Source organism: Sturnira hondurensis, unplaced genomic scaffold (assembly GCF_014824575.4).
Source record: "Sturnira hondurensis isolate 20B ecotype Veracruz unplaced genomic scaffold, ASM1482457v3 Scaffold0014384, whole genome shotgun sequence".
In the NCBI taxonomy this organism is placed as follows: Eukaryota; Metazoa; Chordata; class Mammalia; order Chiroptera; family Phyllostomidae; genus Sturnira; species Sturnira hondurensis.
This window is the reverse complement of record NW_028087015.1, coordinates 30701059-30719466: the sequence shown is the minus strand read 5'-3', so window position 1 is coordinate 30719466 and position 18408 is coordinate 30701059. Positions and strand designations below refer to the sequence as shown.

General features: G+C 44.2%; 1 protein-coding gene across 2 annotated transcripts; it reads right to left on the bottom strand.

The window, feature by feature from the left end:
- Positions 1-692: 692 nt before the first annotated feature.
- On the bottom strand, positions 693-14794 carry DYRK2 (dual specificity tyrosine phosphorylation regulated kinase 2). Of its 2 annotated transcripts, XM_037063105.1 has the most exons (3): positions 14359-14794; positions 13636-13784; positions 693-6281 (listed from the first exon to the last, which is right to left on the bottom strand). In XM_037063105.1, exons 1-3 carry the CDS (start codon positions 14405-14407, stop codon positions 4674-4676), a joined length of 1806 nt encoding a protein of 601 aa, XP_036919000.1. In that variant the 5' UTR covers positions 14408-14794; the 3' UTR covers positions 693-4673. The 2 variants fall into 2 exon arrangements, with proteins under 2 accessions (XP_036919000.1, XP_036919001.1); XM_037063106.1 differs by lacking the exon at positions 13636-13784.
- Between the last annotated feature and the right edge of the window lie 3614 nt (positions 14795-18408).

The window sequence follows — 18408 nt, the reverse complement described above, 5'->3', positions numbered from 1 at the left end:
CTTTCCACAAGAAGGAAATATTTGTCTACATAATATCCTTGCAATGTCTGACAAATTACTAGAGCATCTGCTTGCTGTCTATCTGTTAAGTAAACTCTTAGCTTGGCATTAACTGAACTTGACAAATCATGAGCCAGATGCAGTTCACAGGCCTTATATTCTGATCCAGCCATGACAGACAGAGACACTAAAACCCCCAAAAAAGGGAACCACAGAGACCACCAGAAGTATAAGTACTACAGAAGCATAAGCATGAAAACGCATATGGGGCAGCTGGCAAAAGCATGTAACTTACCAGAACTGTGTACAGAAAAGAATGAAGACTGGTGGGGATTAATTTATAGACTCTGCTCCCATAGCTTAACTGTCACTTTGAAGGTAAAAAACAACAACAACAATGACAAAACAACAAGATTTGAAGTTCCAGCAACAGAGAGACATGGCAGAGGCTATCTGAAGGAAGATTAACATAGTAACATTAGGAATAAAGGAACAGAATATCCTGAGAAAAGTAACAGTTGCCTATGAAAACTTCAGTCTTTCTTACTTGGAATTTGCCCATTTGTATGGAATAAGAAATCAATTACTACTGAAAATATTTGCACTTTGAACTCTGTCTAGGTGACTAGCCCGAGAATACCAGAAATAGATTGGGAATAAAATTATAGTTAGAAAGGGGGAGAAAAAGTAAGGTAGGACATTAAAATTTTATTCTGAAATTATCTCTGGCCACGACAATAGAATTTAACAAATATTCACTGAACAGTCTTACTCCTGCCATCAGCTGTACAATACATACAGTATCATAGAACTGGCCACTAGGATTAACATCCACTAGAACATATTTCATGTTAAGTGGCGACAGCAGCATCTCACAGAAATTTTTACATACATATATACACAGTCCACATTCAACCATTTTCACATATTTTCAGTACACACAGTTGCAGCATATTACAGTCACGTGTCTAAGTTGTTGCTCGATAAAAACTCAAGCCACTGCCTAGACATAACTGTAGCAGTTGAGCTGAGTATAATTACAATTCACTTTATATATGTCCATAGCAGAGAGATGTACAAGCCCCTAAGAAACAGAGTTCACAAATACTGTTTTTTAAAATGCTACCACAGCATTATGTTGGGCAATATTAAAACCTTTACCAACCAAATCAGTTTTTTTTTAAAAAGTCTTCTGCTTACCAGAAATATTCTTGATGAAAAAAATTACAAAAATGAATGTTCTCTTTAAAAGAATTCACACTGTTAAGATTCCAATATGGCCCAATGCTACCGATGCCTAAAGTGTTCCTAACATTCTGACGGAGTCCTTTAATATGACTCCAAACCATCCTGTAAGTTTAAAAGTGGCTTAAGTGCCTTGCACCCAAATTGTAAAAATCCCTGGCCATCCTTACTAGAGCCAGGCACATAGAAAAGGAATGCACTTTGGTTCATACCAAATGCCCTGGGATTAATCACACTATAAAATTAAATGGTTTGAGGTAAATTTTTACAAATACAGTTGATTTTTGTCTAGTGTTAGCATAACAAAAGAAAATATCATTTAAAAAATCAGTCTGATGTTAAGATACAACAAAGACCATCTTTAACCCCTTACATATAGGAATTCCCTGTGTAACTAAGCAATGATTACTGTTTTCAGTGCCTGGTGATGATTCACGCCTTATGGTTTCTATTAAGGCCTATAAGTAACTAGATATTTAAGACAGATGTATCTTTGCAGAGGTGGGTTCCATCCTTACTGCCCAGTATTCAAAGAGTTAAAGAGGCCAAAAAATGCATGCCCTACAACATGGCATTCAGAACAAAAGGCACATTGTTAACACTAAGGGCACAATTTCTCCTCTACTGTTAATCTACACTGTCTTGCATCACACTGTTGTTCCACTGCTGTAGCAATACACTCACATGTGCTAATGCACACTCTGGCGGTGCAAGAAATGGAGCCAGTTTAGACTGTAACCAAAGACAAGACGACACTGTGCTATTCCTAAATCTGAAAACAGCTCAGGCATCCCTAGACAATGGTAACCTGTGAGACCAAGGACTGTTTCCAAGCCAACTCCTAGTAGCCTATCAGAGCCCTTCATTTATTTACGTTTTAAAATCACAAAGATGCAACATTGTTCTTTTTGACATTATAATTAAGCTAGAATTTTTGATAAGCAGCTCTATCACTAAACACCGAATGGGGTGGCTCTTGTGAATAAATTCCACTGTATTTGGGGGGGTGGCAGGGGGAGCCCCATAGCGCTGCACATTATAGTTTGGCTTAAAAGTTTCCGGTTACATTTGTGAGTAGAGATAGTCACAAATGTTTTGTTGGCATCTTAGGAACCAGTTTTCTGTGGTGGGGGAAAGTCAAACAGGACTAGTCGATTTATAAATTTTCACATGTATAATCGTTTCAGAGGGAAATTCATATTCACGGTAGGCTCAGGTTCATAGAGTTCAACCTAAATGTGAAAATGAGACTGAATATGGAAGAGGAGCATTGCAGGGGGGAAAGAGCCTTTACGTTTTTGTTTATTATGATAACCTAAAAATGCTAACCATCATTAAGAGGCTTGTGGTTTTACAAAGCCATCACACCAAGTCTTAACATTTCTTATGCCTTTAAGCCAAAATTTTAATAATAAATACATAATCCTTAAATTCTGTAAGCCAGTGATTGGGGGTATCGTCACATAAGCATCATTTAAAAAGCAATTTACTAACACATTGCGCTTCCACAGATTACACAGAAATGTGTACAGTATGATAAAGAATTTGCCTAAGGAGAAGAAGCTATAATTTTTAAATACAGAAGTACAAATTAATTTATCGGTAACACCCTTAAATAGAAAGCAAACATCAACATCACTATTTTATTAATAAGCTAATCTGATTACTGCTTTTTGGCAAATCTCTGTAATATTATTTCCTGAGCATTTTTCTCCACCATCAACTGACAGAGCCTCAAGATAGGTGTTTTGTTCAAAACTAGCTTTTTTTTAAAGTAAGAAAAACTGTAGAATTAATATTTAAAAAAAAAAAATTAAACCGGAAACTTTCTTGGCCTCACTGGGGACCATGCTTTAAGTACTTGTAAATCAATTTACAGGCAATACAATAATATCTGTGCATATAAAAGAGTATTTATCTTAACTTACACTACCCAAACCTATTTCCAAACAGGCAGAAATCTTTCTATATTAAATTGCACATACTAAAATTCTTTTCACGTGCCTTGCAATTGATATATATCACTGCTCATACATTAGTGATAAAATACTGAAATTTCTATTGTGAAAATAATTATCATTCAGGGAAGAAAATAGTCTTTTAACTCTCAGTTACTTTTCCAGGTAAAGTGTCATTCTCACAAAAACAATCAGTGCAATCCAAAAGAAAGTGAAATAGAGGAATGCAATCTCTGTGGTTCTTCTAATGATACAAAGAATAAATCAAACCATTTAACTTGAGGTTGAACTTTTCCTCCTTTAAATCTGCTGTTAAAATTGGCCTTACAGAACAGCTACAATGACTTCTGCTCATCAAGAAGATTTACAACCCTCTTCTTCTTTTTCTTCTTCTTCTTCTTCTTTTTTAAAGAAACAGTTGATACTTTCCCAGGCTAAGAGAACCTTACAATGGTACCCAGAAAGTGGGAACTCGTGCTAATCTAGTAACCCTTCTTTGGAACTGTGGAGATCCCCACCTTAAGTAGCTAGGCTGCTGTTCTTTTTTAAATTGGAATATGAAACGGTGGTCATAATCACAGCTGAAATGTCTCTTTTCTGTATTAACAGTCTAGGATATCTGTTTGAAGGAAGAAAAAAAACTTAATGCAAGCAACAGATGTGTGGTAAAAGAGTAATGGAGGAGAAAAGCAAAGAGAAGGGAGGAACATATCATGGAATACATTTCTAAATTTAGGTGCAAGACCAATTCTGTAACATGAGGCCTCTTTACAAAACAGCTTGCTGATCATATTAGAAGGTTTGGAGGAACACACACTTCTCTATTTACCCACCAGGTCTGGCTGGCCCGCTCTGAGAATGGCAGAATGCTAACTGGTCATTTCCACCGTGAGGATTTTATTTTGTTTGAGCATGACTTCAGAAAAAAATCTCTAAGGTGCAATTTTTCTTGGAATATAATTTTCATCCTGACCATTCCCCTCCCACCATTGACTACCACCCAGATAACCTACGGACGACAGAGGCAGGACAGGCTACACCTGCGCCTGGACCTGGAGCATGGAGAGAGAAGGAGGGCCTTTGGGGCAATCACCTTGGGGAGAATAAACTAGGAACCATACAAACATAGTGAATGTCTCTGACACCAGTCTGTAAATGCATGGCAGTCATGAAGTATCAATGGCCTGCCACTGATGTTTATTACTCTGCCACACTAAGTACAGTAAGGCTCATCGTACGTTTAGAACACAAAACCAGTTTCAGAAAGTATAAAAACTTAAAGCATTGTCCCCATGTATTTTATAAAAACAAAACAAACAAGTTTCTTACATTAAAATAAGTGCTGAAGAGATACAAATGAGTTGAGTTATTGGGCAAATAAAAACAGGTCTGAGCTACTCCTTTCCAACCCAGTAAGGCTCAGCAACATCGTATTGTATCTTTCAGATTACCAGCGTCAGGGGACTCAGCTCAGCTAACGAGTTTTGGCAAGACTGTCCTCTGCTGAATATTCCCATTGGCATCTGTCATCTGTGCCAAATTAGTCCTCAGTTTGGAAGCAGAGCTGGAAGGTGGAGGTAACTTGGAAATGGAAGTGATAGCACCAGTGCTCTCGGTTATCCTTTTCACTGCCGTCTTTTCCCCTGCTGGAGGCTTTGGCAACCGCCTCCTCAGCCAGGGATGCCGTAAAGCCTGGCCGGGGGTCATGCGGACCACAGGATCCCATTCTAAACACTGTTTCAAGAAGTCAAGGAAAAGGGGATCATCGCAGCCCTTCAGAGCATTCCCCCACTCTCTGCTCTCCGGTGGGCCCCTCAGTTTCCCTCTCCGGGAACGGCCTCCGTTGAGAACCACAGAGCCGTCTGAGAGGGTCGTGACAGTGCAGTAACGGGGATAACCCTTGGAGCTCACGAAATTTTTGGCTCGTTTTGAGGCATCCAGCAGTTTCTGGGAGGGCATGCCCAACAGTTCGATCATACAGGCCAGCTGGTCTCCTTCATCTTCCCCAGGCAAGAGGGGGTACCCGGTCAGGAGCTCCGCTAAAATACAGCCCAGGCTCCACATATCGATGGGCATACCGTACCTGGCGCCAAGGATCACTTCCGGAGCCCGGTAAAAACGGGACTGAATGTACGTATAGACACGTTGATGCTCGTAACAACTGGAGCCGAAATCGATCACTTTAATACCACTCCTACCCTGCTGCTTTAATAAAATGTTCTCAGGCTTAAGGTCACAGTGAATTATTCTGTTTTTGTGCAAAGCATCCAAGCACTGCAGAATGGAGTGGGCAAACTTGCGAACCAAAGGCAGGCTGAAGCCCTGAAATTTATTCTTCTTGATGAGCTCATAGAGGTTCATGCTCAGCAGCTCGAACGTCATGCAGATATGGTTGCGGAAGGTGAAATTCTCCAGCATGTGGATGACGTTCATGGTGTTGTCCTTGTCCTGCTTGCGCAGGTGTTCCAGGATTCGGATCTCCTCCGCAGCCTGCCGGTGGAAGCGCTTCTCATTTCGCACCATCTTCAGGGCCACGTGCTGGTGGACTTTGTGGTCATAGGCCTTGACCACCTGCCCAAAGCTTCCCTTCCCAATGACCTTGAGGACCTCGTACCTGTAAGCCACATGATCGTGAGGCACCTGCACGTATGATCCCTGGTCATCGTCATAGCCACCGTTGTTGGGCCCACCTGTCATGCCCTGGCGCTTCTTTGCATTTGGACCCAAGAAGTATATTTCAGGGTAGCTGAAAATCTCATGGTGTTCGAAGGTGGTTAGTTTTTGCATGTATTGCTTCATTGCTTGTTCCGGCGTCATGGGAGCGGCTTTCACCTTCCCCATGCCTTCCACAGACTTCAGAGAGGCGGAGCTCCCCTGCCGCCGATGGATGCTCTCCAGCTGCCGCTCTGGTACCACCGGCAATCCCGTTTTGCCCACTGTTGTAAGCCCATTTGGTTGTGTCGTGAGCACTGTCCTCTTGTTACTATTATCCTCAAACAGCTGCTGCACCTGGATCTGTCCATGACTGTGGCTGCCGACATGGAGGTGGTCATTCATGGTGTGCTTACTGCCACTAATCTGGAATGCAGAAAGGGAATATGAATATAATGGGAGAGGTCTGTCTATTCCAATGGCATGTTATAAGTCCGCCCCCACTCCCACGGCCCCCTCGTATCAAATCCAATTTGGTTTGAATTTATAGTCAGCACTGGGTTTACTAAACCGAAAGCTGTGTGCCCAAGAGGGACCATATGAACACCCAGACGGGGAGAGTGGATATGATGCTGACAGCCTCGACAAAATAAAAGAAAAAGAGGTTCGCTGGCTGGGTAAGCCTACAAAACTTAGGATCCTGAAGAAAGGACCCCCAAAATGTTACAGCTTACAGATGAGCAGCTTGCTGTGCATGTTAAGGGTCCTTAGAATAAGTTCCCTATGGAGACGGAGAGTATCATTTCTGTTCCTCGTTCCATACCTAATGCTGAACACAGGGCCTGGCATATCATAGGTGTTCCACTCAATCCAGGCTTGATAGCAAGATGAAATAGGATACAGAAAAAGCACGAGCACATCCACGCTCTGCTGGCTCCCCCTCCCCCAGCGAACAGCTCCCTTGTTACCGTAGGGCAGGAACCACATCTGTCTCACTCACTTCTCCTTCTCCAGTGTTTAGCTCGCTCTATTCTGAAAACACCAGCATCTTCATTCTCAGTCTCCACTACCTGGAAATGCAACTGCTTACACCTAAGAAAATGCATGATCCGCTGGCAAAGAAAACTGTACTTTTAGGCTTGACAGATTCCAGTGTAGATATGCACTGCAGCATCTTGTAAACCCCCAACCTATTTTTAAAAGTTTCCGGGCTTCACTGACTGGGATGACCATTTAAGGCTATTCAGCCCAACAATCCACCCTCTCTTTTGGGCCTTCCTTTGGTCAATGGCTCAGCTCCCTTAAGACATGTATTTCTCTGGGCTGCTGGGATACTCAGCTTTCCAACAAGGAATACAAAGTAGCGATTTCTATTTTCAGGCACACATGCCATCCCTGAACATTCCTGTCTAAACAAAACCAATGGTCTAAGCCAACCCCCCTCCCCCCTCTACTGAGAATCTATGTGAGATTTCTTTCTTTTTGCATTATTGCAAAGAGGTGAGGGGTGGGAGAGGACTCACAACCAGGATACCCCCTCCCATCTTACACAACCAGCCACAAGTCTTAGAGCATCCCGATTGATTTTTATATGAAATCTTAAAGATCAACTTGTCACTCACAATCCATCTCATTCATCCCACCACCGTTAGCTGAGGTTTAGCCACACCAGCGGCAGAGTCCCTGCCTTCTAGAAGTTTACAAGCAACTAGCTAAAGCCCTTTACCATCAGTATTTTTTTCTATTATCTCCTCCTAAGTCCTATCTTTTGGGCTTTATATGCCACTGTAAGCACAGAAGTGCTCTGCACATGTAATGTAATAATTCAGGCAATGGTTTGGGGCCACCTAGATTATAAAATGAAATCCCAAGCCCTTCTTACTAGAGACCAAGACCTTCGCATTTTCTCTGCCTGACTCGTGGCGTGCACAGTGGCGGTCTGAGGAGTGAGACTCCCCTCTCCACATTCCTTTAAAACGAAGTACAATACAGTATAGTACGTGAGCATGTCTGAAGTGTGATTTCACAGACTGAGGGATTTTATTTCTCAGACAGATTTCTGGAAGACTTCTAGTTGAACCCTTTTCTTAAACACAAAGACAACATTCCAAGCAAAGTGAACTTATCTTCTGTAAGGGCAGCTGGACAAGTTACTTTATCCTCATTCCACACCATAGAAATGAACTGGGAAAACCCTGAGTATATACAAAGGTAGTACAGGTTCGCTCGCTGCTTTTGTCCCCAAGCTTCACTCTCTGCACCCCTCCTCCCCACTGCGGCCTTTCAAGAACCAGGGAATAAAATGATCTGAAATTAGAAATATACCACTCCTGGAGAACTACTCCCCTTAGGGCAGCACAGAGAGATTTCGGGAGAAGAATCTCCATTACCAGTGTAGTACATGCTACAAAAAGCATGAAGTTTCATTAGGGTCAAAATCAACCTTAGGGCTTCAGACACTCCTAAGAGATAGCAAAGTAAAACTTTTTGAGCATTTAAAACTGACTTCCGTTTTTACGACAGCAATTTTAATGTTCTGTGTAATTTAAAATACAAATCACAAACCTTTAGTGACTAGCACTAAAGAGAGCTTGCCAATTCACTCGATCACTTCCTATCTTTCCAACAGTCTTCTCTTGGACTCCTCCATAATATTAAGTATTATTCACCTACCCACAGCTCGGTTCATGGGGTCCACAGGGTTCAAGCCTCAACTCTTGTGACTTTTCGCTCCTGTGACTCTCCCTGGTCGATGGTGACCACAATCTACACCTCTAGCTCAGACTCCACCAAGCTCTGCCTCCTGAGCTCAAGACCCATGTGTCCAAGTACAAATCATCTGCCTTTCCCACAGGCAAATCAAACTCCGCTCCTGACTTTTCTACAGAAACCAATTCTTCCTTCTTTAACCCTTAACTTCTGATCAACAAAAGGCTTCACCTCCACATGGTCACTCATGCTGGATACCTGGAGATCCTCCTCCATGTCTCCCTCACCTTCCCAAGTCATCATTAAACCTCATTATGTATATCTACCCCACCCACACTGCCTTGCCTCACACACCCGCTGTCTTCCACTGGGACAACTGAAGCAGCCTCCTCGCATGACCCCTTGCTTCTAAGTCTAGAATTCCTCAAACTTCTTCTCTCCATAGCACTTCTGGAGTTGTTGTTCAAAAGCACCACACTGGCACTGCCCTCGCTTTTGCTCAAGGCCGACAACTGCACCCATTTTCACAGATAATGGCAAGAACTCACAGGCCAAGAACACAAGATTCTAAAATGTCGTGCCTAGATGACCCTCATCCTTCCAATGTTATCTACGATTCTCACCATTCCCTCCAAGGGTAAAAAAGCTGGATTCCCCAAGACCTAGGGAAGCACCATTGTTTTTTACGTTCCTCTGCTTCTGGTGAGGTCATTCTCATAATGGTTAGGAATCTGGGATTTTCAGTTAGACACCTGGGAAATGAATCCCAGCCCTACCACTGATTAACTGCTTGGGCAAGACACTTAATCTCTCTGAACCACAGTGTCCTTATCCTTAAAAAGAAAGTAACAAAGGTACCTCATTAGGGCACTGAGGAGAATTACTGTATTTTGCCTTGCATAATGCACACCCACATCTTTGGTCCAAACTTTCAGGAAAAAAAAACCCTTTCATTTTAATTTGTAGTTCAATTTTTTATTTACCTCTATTTAGAAACAAAACCAATGATCGTATCCCAGGGTATTACTTTGTATACAGATATCATTATTGCTTTCTAGAGTTACACTTTTAATGCATAAGCATAAATTAAAGAATTAAAAACATTTATATAGATATGGAATTAGTACTACCCATGTATAACGTGCATCCCTATTTTTCCCTCAAAAGTGTAGGCAAAAAGTTCACATTATACATGGCAATATATGGTAAATAAGATAAAACATATAAAGTGCTTAATATAATATTGAGTAAAAGAACTGTTATTATCATCCTTTCCTTCCTAACCACATCTAAGCAGTAAATTCCTAACCAACCTTCAATGTCTAGTTCAATTCTCGACCTCCTCTGTGGAACTCCCTTTCCCTTCTACTTCATGGGTAATATTATAACACATTTTATTTTACTGTAATTGTTTTAAGATAGGATGTACCCACCTGGCTATGAGCAATGTCTGGGCAGGACACATCTTATTTTTTTTAAGTTTCTATCAGTATAAACCCAAACAAACAGTAAGCACTGATAAACATCTGTTGAACGGAAAAAGATGTCAATAAAAGCTTGTTAACTCTCATGTCTGAGTTACTCTTGAGAAGTACCTTTGTACCTCCATAAGAAAACATGAAGTGAGCGCCCAGGGAATGAGGAATTGTCCCTGGTGAGCCAAGTCACAAGATGTTAGGCAATGTGTCGGCAGGGAGCTGGAGGCAAATGGCAGCCGCTGAAATGTACCTGTAGCAGATACATCCACTAAACACCTAAAAGTGACGTATGGCATCTTAAAAACTTTCCAGGTGTTAAGGAAATTCGCATGAGAGGTTCTAGTGAAGGAGGACTTGGAGTTGCAAACACAGTAAAGCTCTTAAAAATCAATACCAAACTTGGAAGCACAACTAAGTGGTCTACCCATGGCAGGGGGACCCTAGGAAAGTCAAAACATTTCCGGATATGTAAGCTTACATCATCACCTGAAGGGTACCAAAAACCTCTCTCCCTCAGCCTCCTGAAGCTGGAGATTGCAGCTTATTCCTGTTTGCCAATGCTTTCCCAGAACAGTGCCTGTCCCACTTAAAAATACAGGGGTGGGCAAAAGTAGGCTTACAGTGGTGAGTACACGAAACACAGAATTTGTTTTTGTGTTACTTATTTGCATTATGTAAACCAACTTTTGTCCACTCTGTATACACTGAATGAATGCAATTGTGAGATACCTACAAGGCATGAGTTAAAATGGAGAGCAACAATAGCCTTTTGTGAGCACAAAATAATTTAGTATTAAAAATTATGTAAGAACAAGAGTTAAATAAAAAAATTATGTAAGAACAATAGTCTAACCAGTTTAACAGTTTTAATCTCTTCCAATGATAAAATGAAAAACAGCAGATATTTCTCTGTGCTAACATTTCTGGGTGTTTTAAAACTCCCATGATGTCATCTTAGAAATGTTGTACAGTGTTATGGGAATAAAATGAGCTAAAAAGGACTGGAATTTTAGCTCCTCCTCAAACAACTGATGGTCTACGTGGCCCTGAGTCAAATGTCTACTTCCTTTTCTTCTTCAAAATATTATTTTTAGTAGGAATTTTCATTCTTCTTTAATTCCAATTACTTCATTAAGGTAAAACTGGTAACTGAAGAGTGCTTTAAACATTAAAACACTTTTAAAAGTGACACCATACTAATATTTGGGAATTTAAAAAATAAGTATACTGATATCTCCCACATACTACATTGAAAGAAAAAAACTTGTAGGAAACAAGGTAGTTATTGGACACGCTTTTATGACAGAGATACACCAAATGATTAAGTGTACAATAGTATATCCATGGAGATAGGGAAAGAAGAGCAATTCATAATCTTTATAATCTTATATTTGTCTACTTGCTGTATCATTTACAAGGGAAAATAGGGGCAGGTTCCTCTGACAAGATCATTTTCCTCTTATTAGTGCTCCCCACCCCCATGCACACACACACTCATTTTAAACTAGCTCTTTTCAGGTACAACTGCTGTGGAATTAAAAACTTACAAAAACCGGAAAGCCATATGGGAATATGGGTCTGCAAAGATTCCTGCATTTACAATGAAATTAACACAATTTTCTAGAATCAGCAGTGCCAACCAGTATGCTACAGCTGGACTCAGGAGGGCCTGGGCTTTAGCTGCAGCCTTGATATTAACTGACCAGGGCATCTTGACCAAACCAACTGACTCGCCAGTCTCCTCACCTGTAAAATGAAGGAGTGGAACCCGATAGACGCTGTGGTCCTTTTTTTTAAACATTTCCCTATTCTAGGAAATCTGCAGTGCTGTGCAAACAAAACAAAAACTAAAAAACAAAACCCAAATCACACTTTTTCAAAACCAAGCCTCCAATGATCAATAGCATACTGAACTTTACCAGTAAGTTAAAAATAGGTAAATCAGATACCACAGCAAAATACAAGAATCCCTCATCAGGAGTCCTAAGGACCACCCTCCCATTTTTTTCATTTTCAGTCCACCACAAGCTATTCTTCTAGTGGGTACTTTCGTTTTCTCTAACCCTATTACATATTTCAGTTGCAAAGAGGCTCCTTATGAAGCAAAGCCGACCCTTATGAAGCTGGAATCCAGATGCAAACCCAATTATATTTTCCCCAGGTCACACCAACTCATGTGATTACATTCACTCATGGAGAAAACTGGATGTTATATTTTCCAAATTGTCAGGTGATTCCAAACAGACAAATAAACCCAAACACTTTAAAACAATGGCAAATCCTCAATTAAAATGTCACTGTGACAAGACCATTCGACCATAAGAAATCACCTGGCCAACTGACAGATTCTCTTCTACCATCAACAGCACAACTCAGATTGGATAAACTTCTGTGGAATGAATTCTTAGCCCCTGGGTCTAGCTGTGTCAGGTAAGGGAGTGGGAAAGAGAAGAAAGAGTGACCCAACAACAACAAAATGTTTTCCTATGAAATTTGCACACATCTGTTCAGGTCTCCGCGGAGATACTCCAGTCTACACTCTAGCCATCCTCTCACAAATTCTCCCCTGATAAACAAGTTTTCCCACAACACATGACCCTCAGAGCTGCTCTTCTGGTAACCTAGAAACGGCCTTTCCTACAAAACTCAACTTTCACTAATAAAGCTAAATCCTTAGCAAGCATGCCTCATACGGAACCATCTTAGGCAGTTCCTCTGGAAAATCCAATTGGAAATAAGACCCCGGAAACCTTCGCCTCCTCGAAGTGTACATACACCTCCTCTAGGCTGGCAGTCACCACCCAAGGGCCATCCCTGGGAGCTGAGAAAACGTACACACTGAAGTCAAATCCAGCTGATCAATCTGCAGCCACCAACCCCCCTTGACTCCCCCCTGCTCCCCGCCCTCAGAGGGACCTTGGCATCTATCAGGTGCCCTTGCCTTCCCACCTCCGAAGCAAAGCTGGCCCTTTGCTTTTGAGTGATATCCAACTGCAGAATCCTATAAGGTGGCTTGTTGTTCTGACAGCCACTGTGGCTCTTAGTTTTGTTAATGTTAATTACAATTTGTGCTGTGTTCAAACCTGTAGCACTCATAAAACATGCTTCCACACGCTGAGGACAATTGGTGGTGTTCCCTGCTGGCTGGAGCCAGGCTTGGGAGGCTCTTTGGGGGATCGATTTTCCGGACAGGACGGCCTGGCTGTCCCCTAACATACATCTATAAATACCCACTATCCAACGTGGGGGAAGGGGGATGTTTACTCGGTCTGGGAAAGGAGCACTGGGAAGCAAGAAGGAAAAAAAAAGAGGAAAGAGAAGGAAAGAGCAAGGAGGGAAGTTCTAAGGAACAGGAGTGCAGGGGTGGGCGGGCTCCAGAAGGGAAGTGAGGGGCCCATGCCACGAATCTTCCTTTGTGGTTGCAGCTTTGGGCGAGCCCAAGTTACAGAAGGTGGCGTCCAGGAGAAGCCACTGGACAGGGGCGTCACACACTTCAACCTCTGTTCTCTGAGCTCCAGAACCCCCAAGTCCGGGTTTGTGCCCTGGCTCCTTCCGCACCCCTTACCCCCGGACGCCCTCGAACTAGGTCTCACCGTGTGGGCTGCGGCGGCAGCGTTGCTGGCCCGCAGGGGCGGCAAGGCGATGGGGGAGGGCGGGCCAGTCCCCACTCCGCTCCGGGGGGGCCCCACTCCAAGCCCAGGGGAAGCCTGAAGCTGACGAAGAGCGCTGTCCCCTCCTCGGCCTGGGAACCACGCGCAGGAGGAGACAAAAGAGAGTCAGGGGGGGAGAAAGTCACACAGACCCAATGGCCCCACCCCACCCCTCACCGCAGTGAACCCCGTTCTCCTTGGGGGAGACACGGGGACCTTTTAAACGGGCGTCCAGGACACGGATCCCCAGTGCGCACCCAAGGGAGGGGCTGAGGCAGCTGCAAAGTTAAGTCGGCCCGGGTGCTCGAGTTCACGACCCCGCAGGTTGACGCGTTGGGCAGGGACTGGGCGGCCCGCTTTGCAGGCGGCCACAGGCCCAGAGTGGGATTGGACTGCTGGCCAGGGCGCCGCCGCTGCCACCTCGCCAAGTCCAGGGCTGGGGAAGACTCGGGACAGCCTCAGCCTGGCAGGGTCGGAGGGCTCCACTTAGAGCAGCCACGGGCGGCGTGCAACAATGAGCAGAGCCGAGGCCAGGGCGCACCGTCAGCCCCGGAGCCCTGCCGCGGCGCAGACTTTGTTCGAGGTATTGCAGGCAGCGGGCGCCCGCGCCACGAGGGCTGGTCTGGGACCGCGAGGTGGCCGGCGGGGTGCCGCGGCCCTCCTTACCGGCAGGGTAGGCGGCGGGAGCGGCGGCCGAAGGTTTCCTGGTTAACATGGCCGCTGGAGAGGAAAATGCATTTCAGGGCTGCCGTCTCCTCCACCGCCGCCCGTCTTGCTGCTACTTCAGGCGGCCGCCACCGCCTCCTCCAGGTCGCCCTTCTCGCAGATCTCCAGCGCTTCTTCGCCGTCTCGTGTCAGCTACTGCCAGACACACACAGTCCGCTGCATCCCCTCGGCCCGGGCCCACCGCCCGGAGTCCCCCGCTCTCCTCACCGCCGCCGTCCTCCTCTTCCTCGGGCGGCTGCAGCACCCCCTTGCCCGTGCACATGCCTCGCCCTCCCCTGCGCCGCTGGCCTCCCCGGGTCCCTCACATAGGGCGCGGGGAGCGGGCTGAGCCGCGAGGACCGACTAGCTCTGGAGCCTGCTGCCCAGATCCTGCGCGCGCTCCCGCGGACACTCGCCCAGGCGCCCGCTCGCGGTTGGGCTGGGGAGGGCAGCCCCGCCCCTGCTCCCCCACTGCCGTGGGTGCAGGCCCCGCCCCGGACTCCCCCCAGCCCAACCACACACACTCACGCGCACCCCACCCCCACCCCGCCACCCACAGGAGTCCCTCCCCCCACTCAGTCATCTGCATGGCCACCCCTCCACTCCCCGGAAAACTCTGCGGCCTCGGCTCGCCCTCCGCCGCCCCCTTCGGCCATCTGCACTGCTCTCCTCACCTCCCAACTGACGACCTTTTCCCCACCCTGGCCTCTCTAGCCCCTGCAGCACCCCCTCTCTCCCTACAGCGCAACCTACCGCTGCATCCCTCCCACCTAAATCGCTGCAGAGACCCCTTCCCTGCCATGCGCGCCCCCAAATACAAATGCATTTTCAGCTTTCGAATCAAATGGCTGCTCACACACAATACTGTCCCCCTCCCTTGTCCCTTTGGCTTAACCACTCCATCACCCCAATTTATCATGTAAATAACTTAGTTGTGCGAGGGTCACCTCTGTAAGTCTAGCCCCGTGGAGGGCTGCAGATTAGCCTGGTGGCCCCCGAGCGTGGGCAAAGGAGGGGGTTGCCTTCCCATCTCCACCTCCACCACATGCACCCTCCCGATTTACTGACGCCAGATGACCGGTCTCCAGTCGCTAGAGACAAGGGGAGGCAGAGAGGCGCGTGTGGACGGCTGCTGGGGAAGCAGTTGGCTGTGGGTTGCTAGGCAAAAATAAACATCAGACACACCTCGCATTTCCTTAGAACTTAGAGCCTTTCCCCAGCGTGGCCACTGGGAGAGAGACGCACCTTCATTTAAGCTTGCTGCCAGGAGGAAGCGACACCTTTAATTTCTCTGATCCCCAGACGCTAGTCTCTCTCCCTTTCCCTTCCAAGACGCGTAGAGAATCCCCCCGCCCTTTGAACTTGCTATCTACAACCTCGCGCTCCTTTGCAGACTGAAAATCTGTTTGCCCATCTCACAACCTGCGCCTCGTGGAGTACGGAGCATATGCCTCTGTCCAAAGGTCACAGGGGGGAAGCTGGGCGATTCCTGATGACTTAGCTAAAAGCTATGCGGTGCACTTCCTTTCCGAGGCGCGCCAAGTTTCTGAAGTTCTCCTGGGGGGGCCTTGTCCATTACGCTCTGCCTCGGATATCTCCCAGTTCCCAAGGGGCCAAGTTTGCAGGCCTGAACTCGTACAGATTCAAATCAGAAGAAGGCCACCTCTTGCGGGGTCCCATCATCCCTGCTGTTTGCAAATTGTCATAGCAACCTCCCAGAGTGACCACCCTCAGCTTTGTACACAAACCCAAAACAGAGTAAAGGTAAAGTGTGACCTTCCCAGAGTCTCCAGGGCTCCTACAGGAACATTAAAGATAGGGGGCATTGCCAAAAGGAACAGGTGGGAAAGAATACGATTTTGTCTAGTAATGTGTACCTCCCCCAAATCCTCTTGGTTATTTCTAATAACGTAGAACCACACTGAAATAATCAATCCAATAATACGCCTTTAGAAGATTCTGCCCCAGGAAGAATATTCATCAGGGACTATCACTTGGAAATTCACTTGGGGAAACGTATTTAATGTTCAGAACTAACTAAACAAAAATGTGCTGCTCAGTAGCAAAGATGAAGTTAGAACTCATTTCCTGACTCCCAGTGTAATTTCACTAGGCTTCCTAATACACTGCCTTGGATTTTTAAGGACCTCACACCGCTTTTTCTACTTTCCTATTCAAAACAATTATGTTCATACTATTTTCCTTTTTTTAAGTGAGTACTTCATACAAATGATGTTCAAATAAATAAACTAAAGTAAAAATTTAACTGTAATATAACCCGATGCCTCTTCTCACTTAAGTTGGTCTTGCAATGCTTCAATAGAAGCTAAATATGCTACTGCTTTTTTCATGAATAAGAAAATTGCTAACTACTGGAAATCATAATTTATAAAATCCAAATTAGTTATATTAATCTGTACATTAAACATGAGGACAAGCAACACTAACATTTTTGTTTTACAAAGGGACACAAAAATCATTAACTTTAATCAAAGAAAAAAGAACACATAGTTAAGGAATTTTTCCTACTATATTTATTTTAAGACATGATAAGTATACTCTTCAGATATATATAGTTTATATATCTATATCTATATATAGACATATATAGATATATATAGTTTCTGACCTTAAAGAAAATTTTCAAGTAGTCTAGTTTTGAACTATTTTAATTATAAATGGTATACCTCTCAAGATTATATTCTTACTGATAAGTATTAATACTTAAAATTACTTGGATTTCTTTCATTCTAAAAAATATTGATGAGCCCTGGCTGGTGTGGCTCAGTGGATTGAGCGCAGACCTGAGAACCAAACAACCTCGGTTAAAGTCCCAGTCAGGGCACATGCCTGGGTTGCAGGCCAGTTCCCAGCAGGGGATGCACGAGAGGCAACCACACATTCATGTTTCTCTCCCTCTCTCTCCTTCTCTTCTCCTCTCTCTAAAAAATGAATAAATAAAATCTAAAAAAAAAGATTGTGCCCAGAAAATTGTACATTAAATACTTTTTTAAGTTGATGACCTCACCCTAAATTAATATCAAATACAAAGATATACAAATGTGCTCCCTGAGCTTCCAAAGAGAATAAACTGGGTACACTCTAAGAACTATTATCCTCAAACTTTATTATTCTAACACATGAATTAATTATTATTCATTCCTACTGTATAGTTACCTCTTTGTAAACCATTTCACCAATAGCATCATGTATAATCTTTTCAACACATAACTGGACCAAAATTGTATTGAGGTAAATTAGTAACCTCCTCAGTGTGCTCCATTCAATCAGTAAGAGTCTGCCCTTTGGTTCTTGCTTGTTGTAAAAACTTCCTCTGTTCTATGTATTTATAAAATCCAGATTCAGATAACAAGTAGGTAGGCAGGATGGAGCAGAATTGGAGATAAAGAAACTTTGAGGAACTCAGAATGGAGGATTGTGGAAGGAAGTTGATTTTTCACTGGGGAAACTACTGATCACAGAAAAAAAAAACTGGAAGTGAACAAAAAAAATTGCTGGTCTCGAAACACGTTCAGTCATTTAATTTCTTTATCCCAGAAACATTTGCACAGAATGTAGTTGTACTAGGCCTAGGGGACATGATGAGTCATCAGCTGTGTGAGCTCGGCTTCAGTCTGGCAATCTATTCGCACCTCATTCTTCGATTAAGCAATAAATAGTAAGCACTTAACATATTTTTGACATTATTAGTACTGGGGCTACACAGTTAAATAAATAACTCCTTGGCTCTGGTCATTGTTATCAGAATTTGACAATCCAGGAAAGAAGACAAGACATTTAATGGTGTGATGGGGCAGAAATCAAGGCGCAGGAGGGACGAGTGAACTCTACTTAAGTGATGCCTGACATCAAAGATACTGTGATTTTAAAAATGCCTGAGTGTTTGCCAGTCAGACCAGCCAGGCTAGGACATTCTAGGCAGAAGAGGATGAGCAGAAGCACCACGGTACAAGAAAGCACAGTGTATTCTGGGAGAAGTATTCAGGAGAG

Bases quoted from the DNA above. Each gene is read 5' to 3' on its own strand.
- DYRK2 (XM_037063105.1), bottom strand. From the start codon at position 14,407: ATGTTAACCAGGAAACCTTCGGCCGCCGCTCCCGCCGCCTACCCTGCC. The intron at 13,785-14,358 runs GTAAGGAGGGCC...CGTGGTTCCCAG, and splicing joins TCCCGCCGCCTACCCTGCCG to GCCGAGGAGGGGACAGCGCT. The intron at 6,282-13,635 runs GTGAGACCTAGT...TCTGCATTCCAG, and splicing joins CTGCCGCCGCAGCCCACACG to ATTAGTGGCAGTAAGCACAC.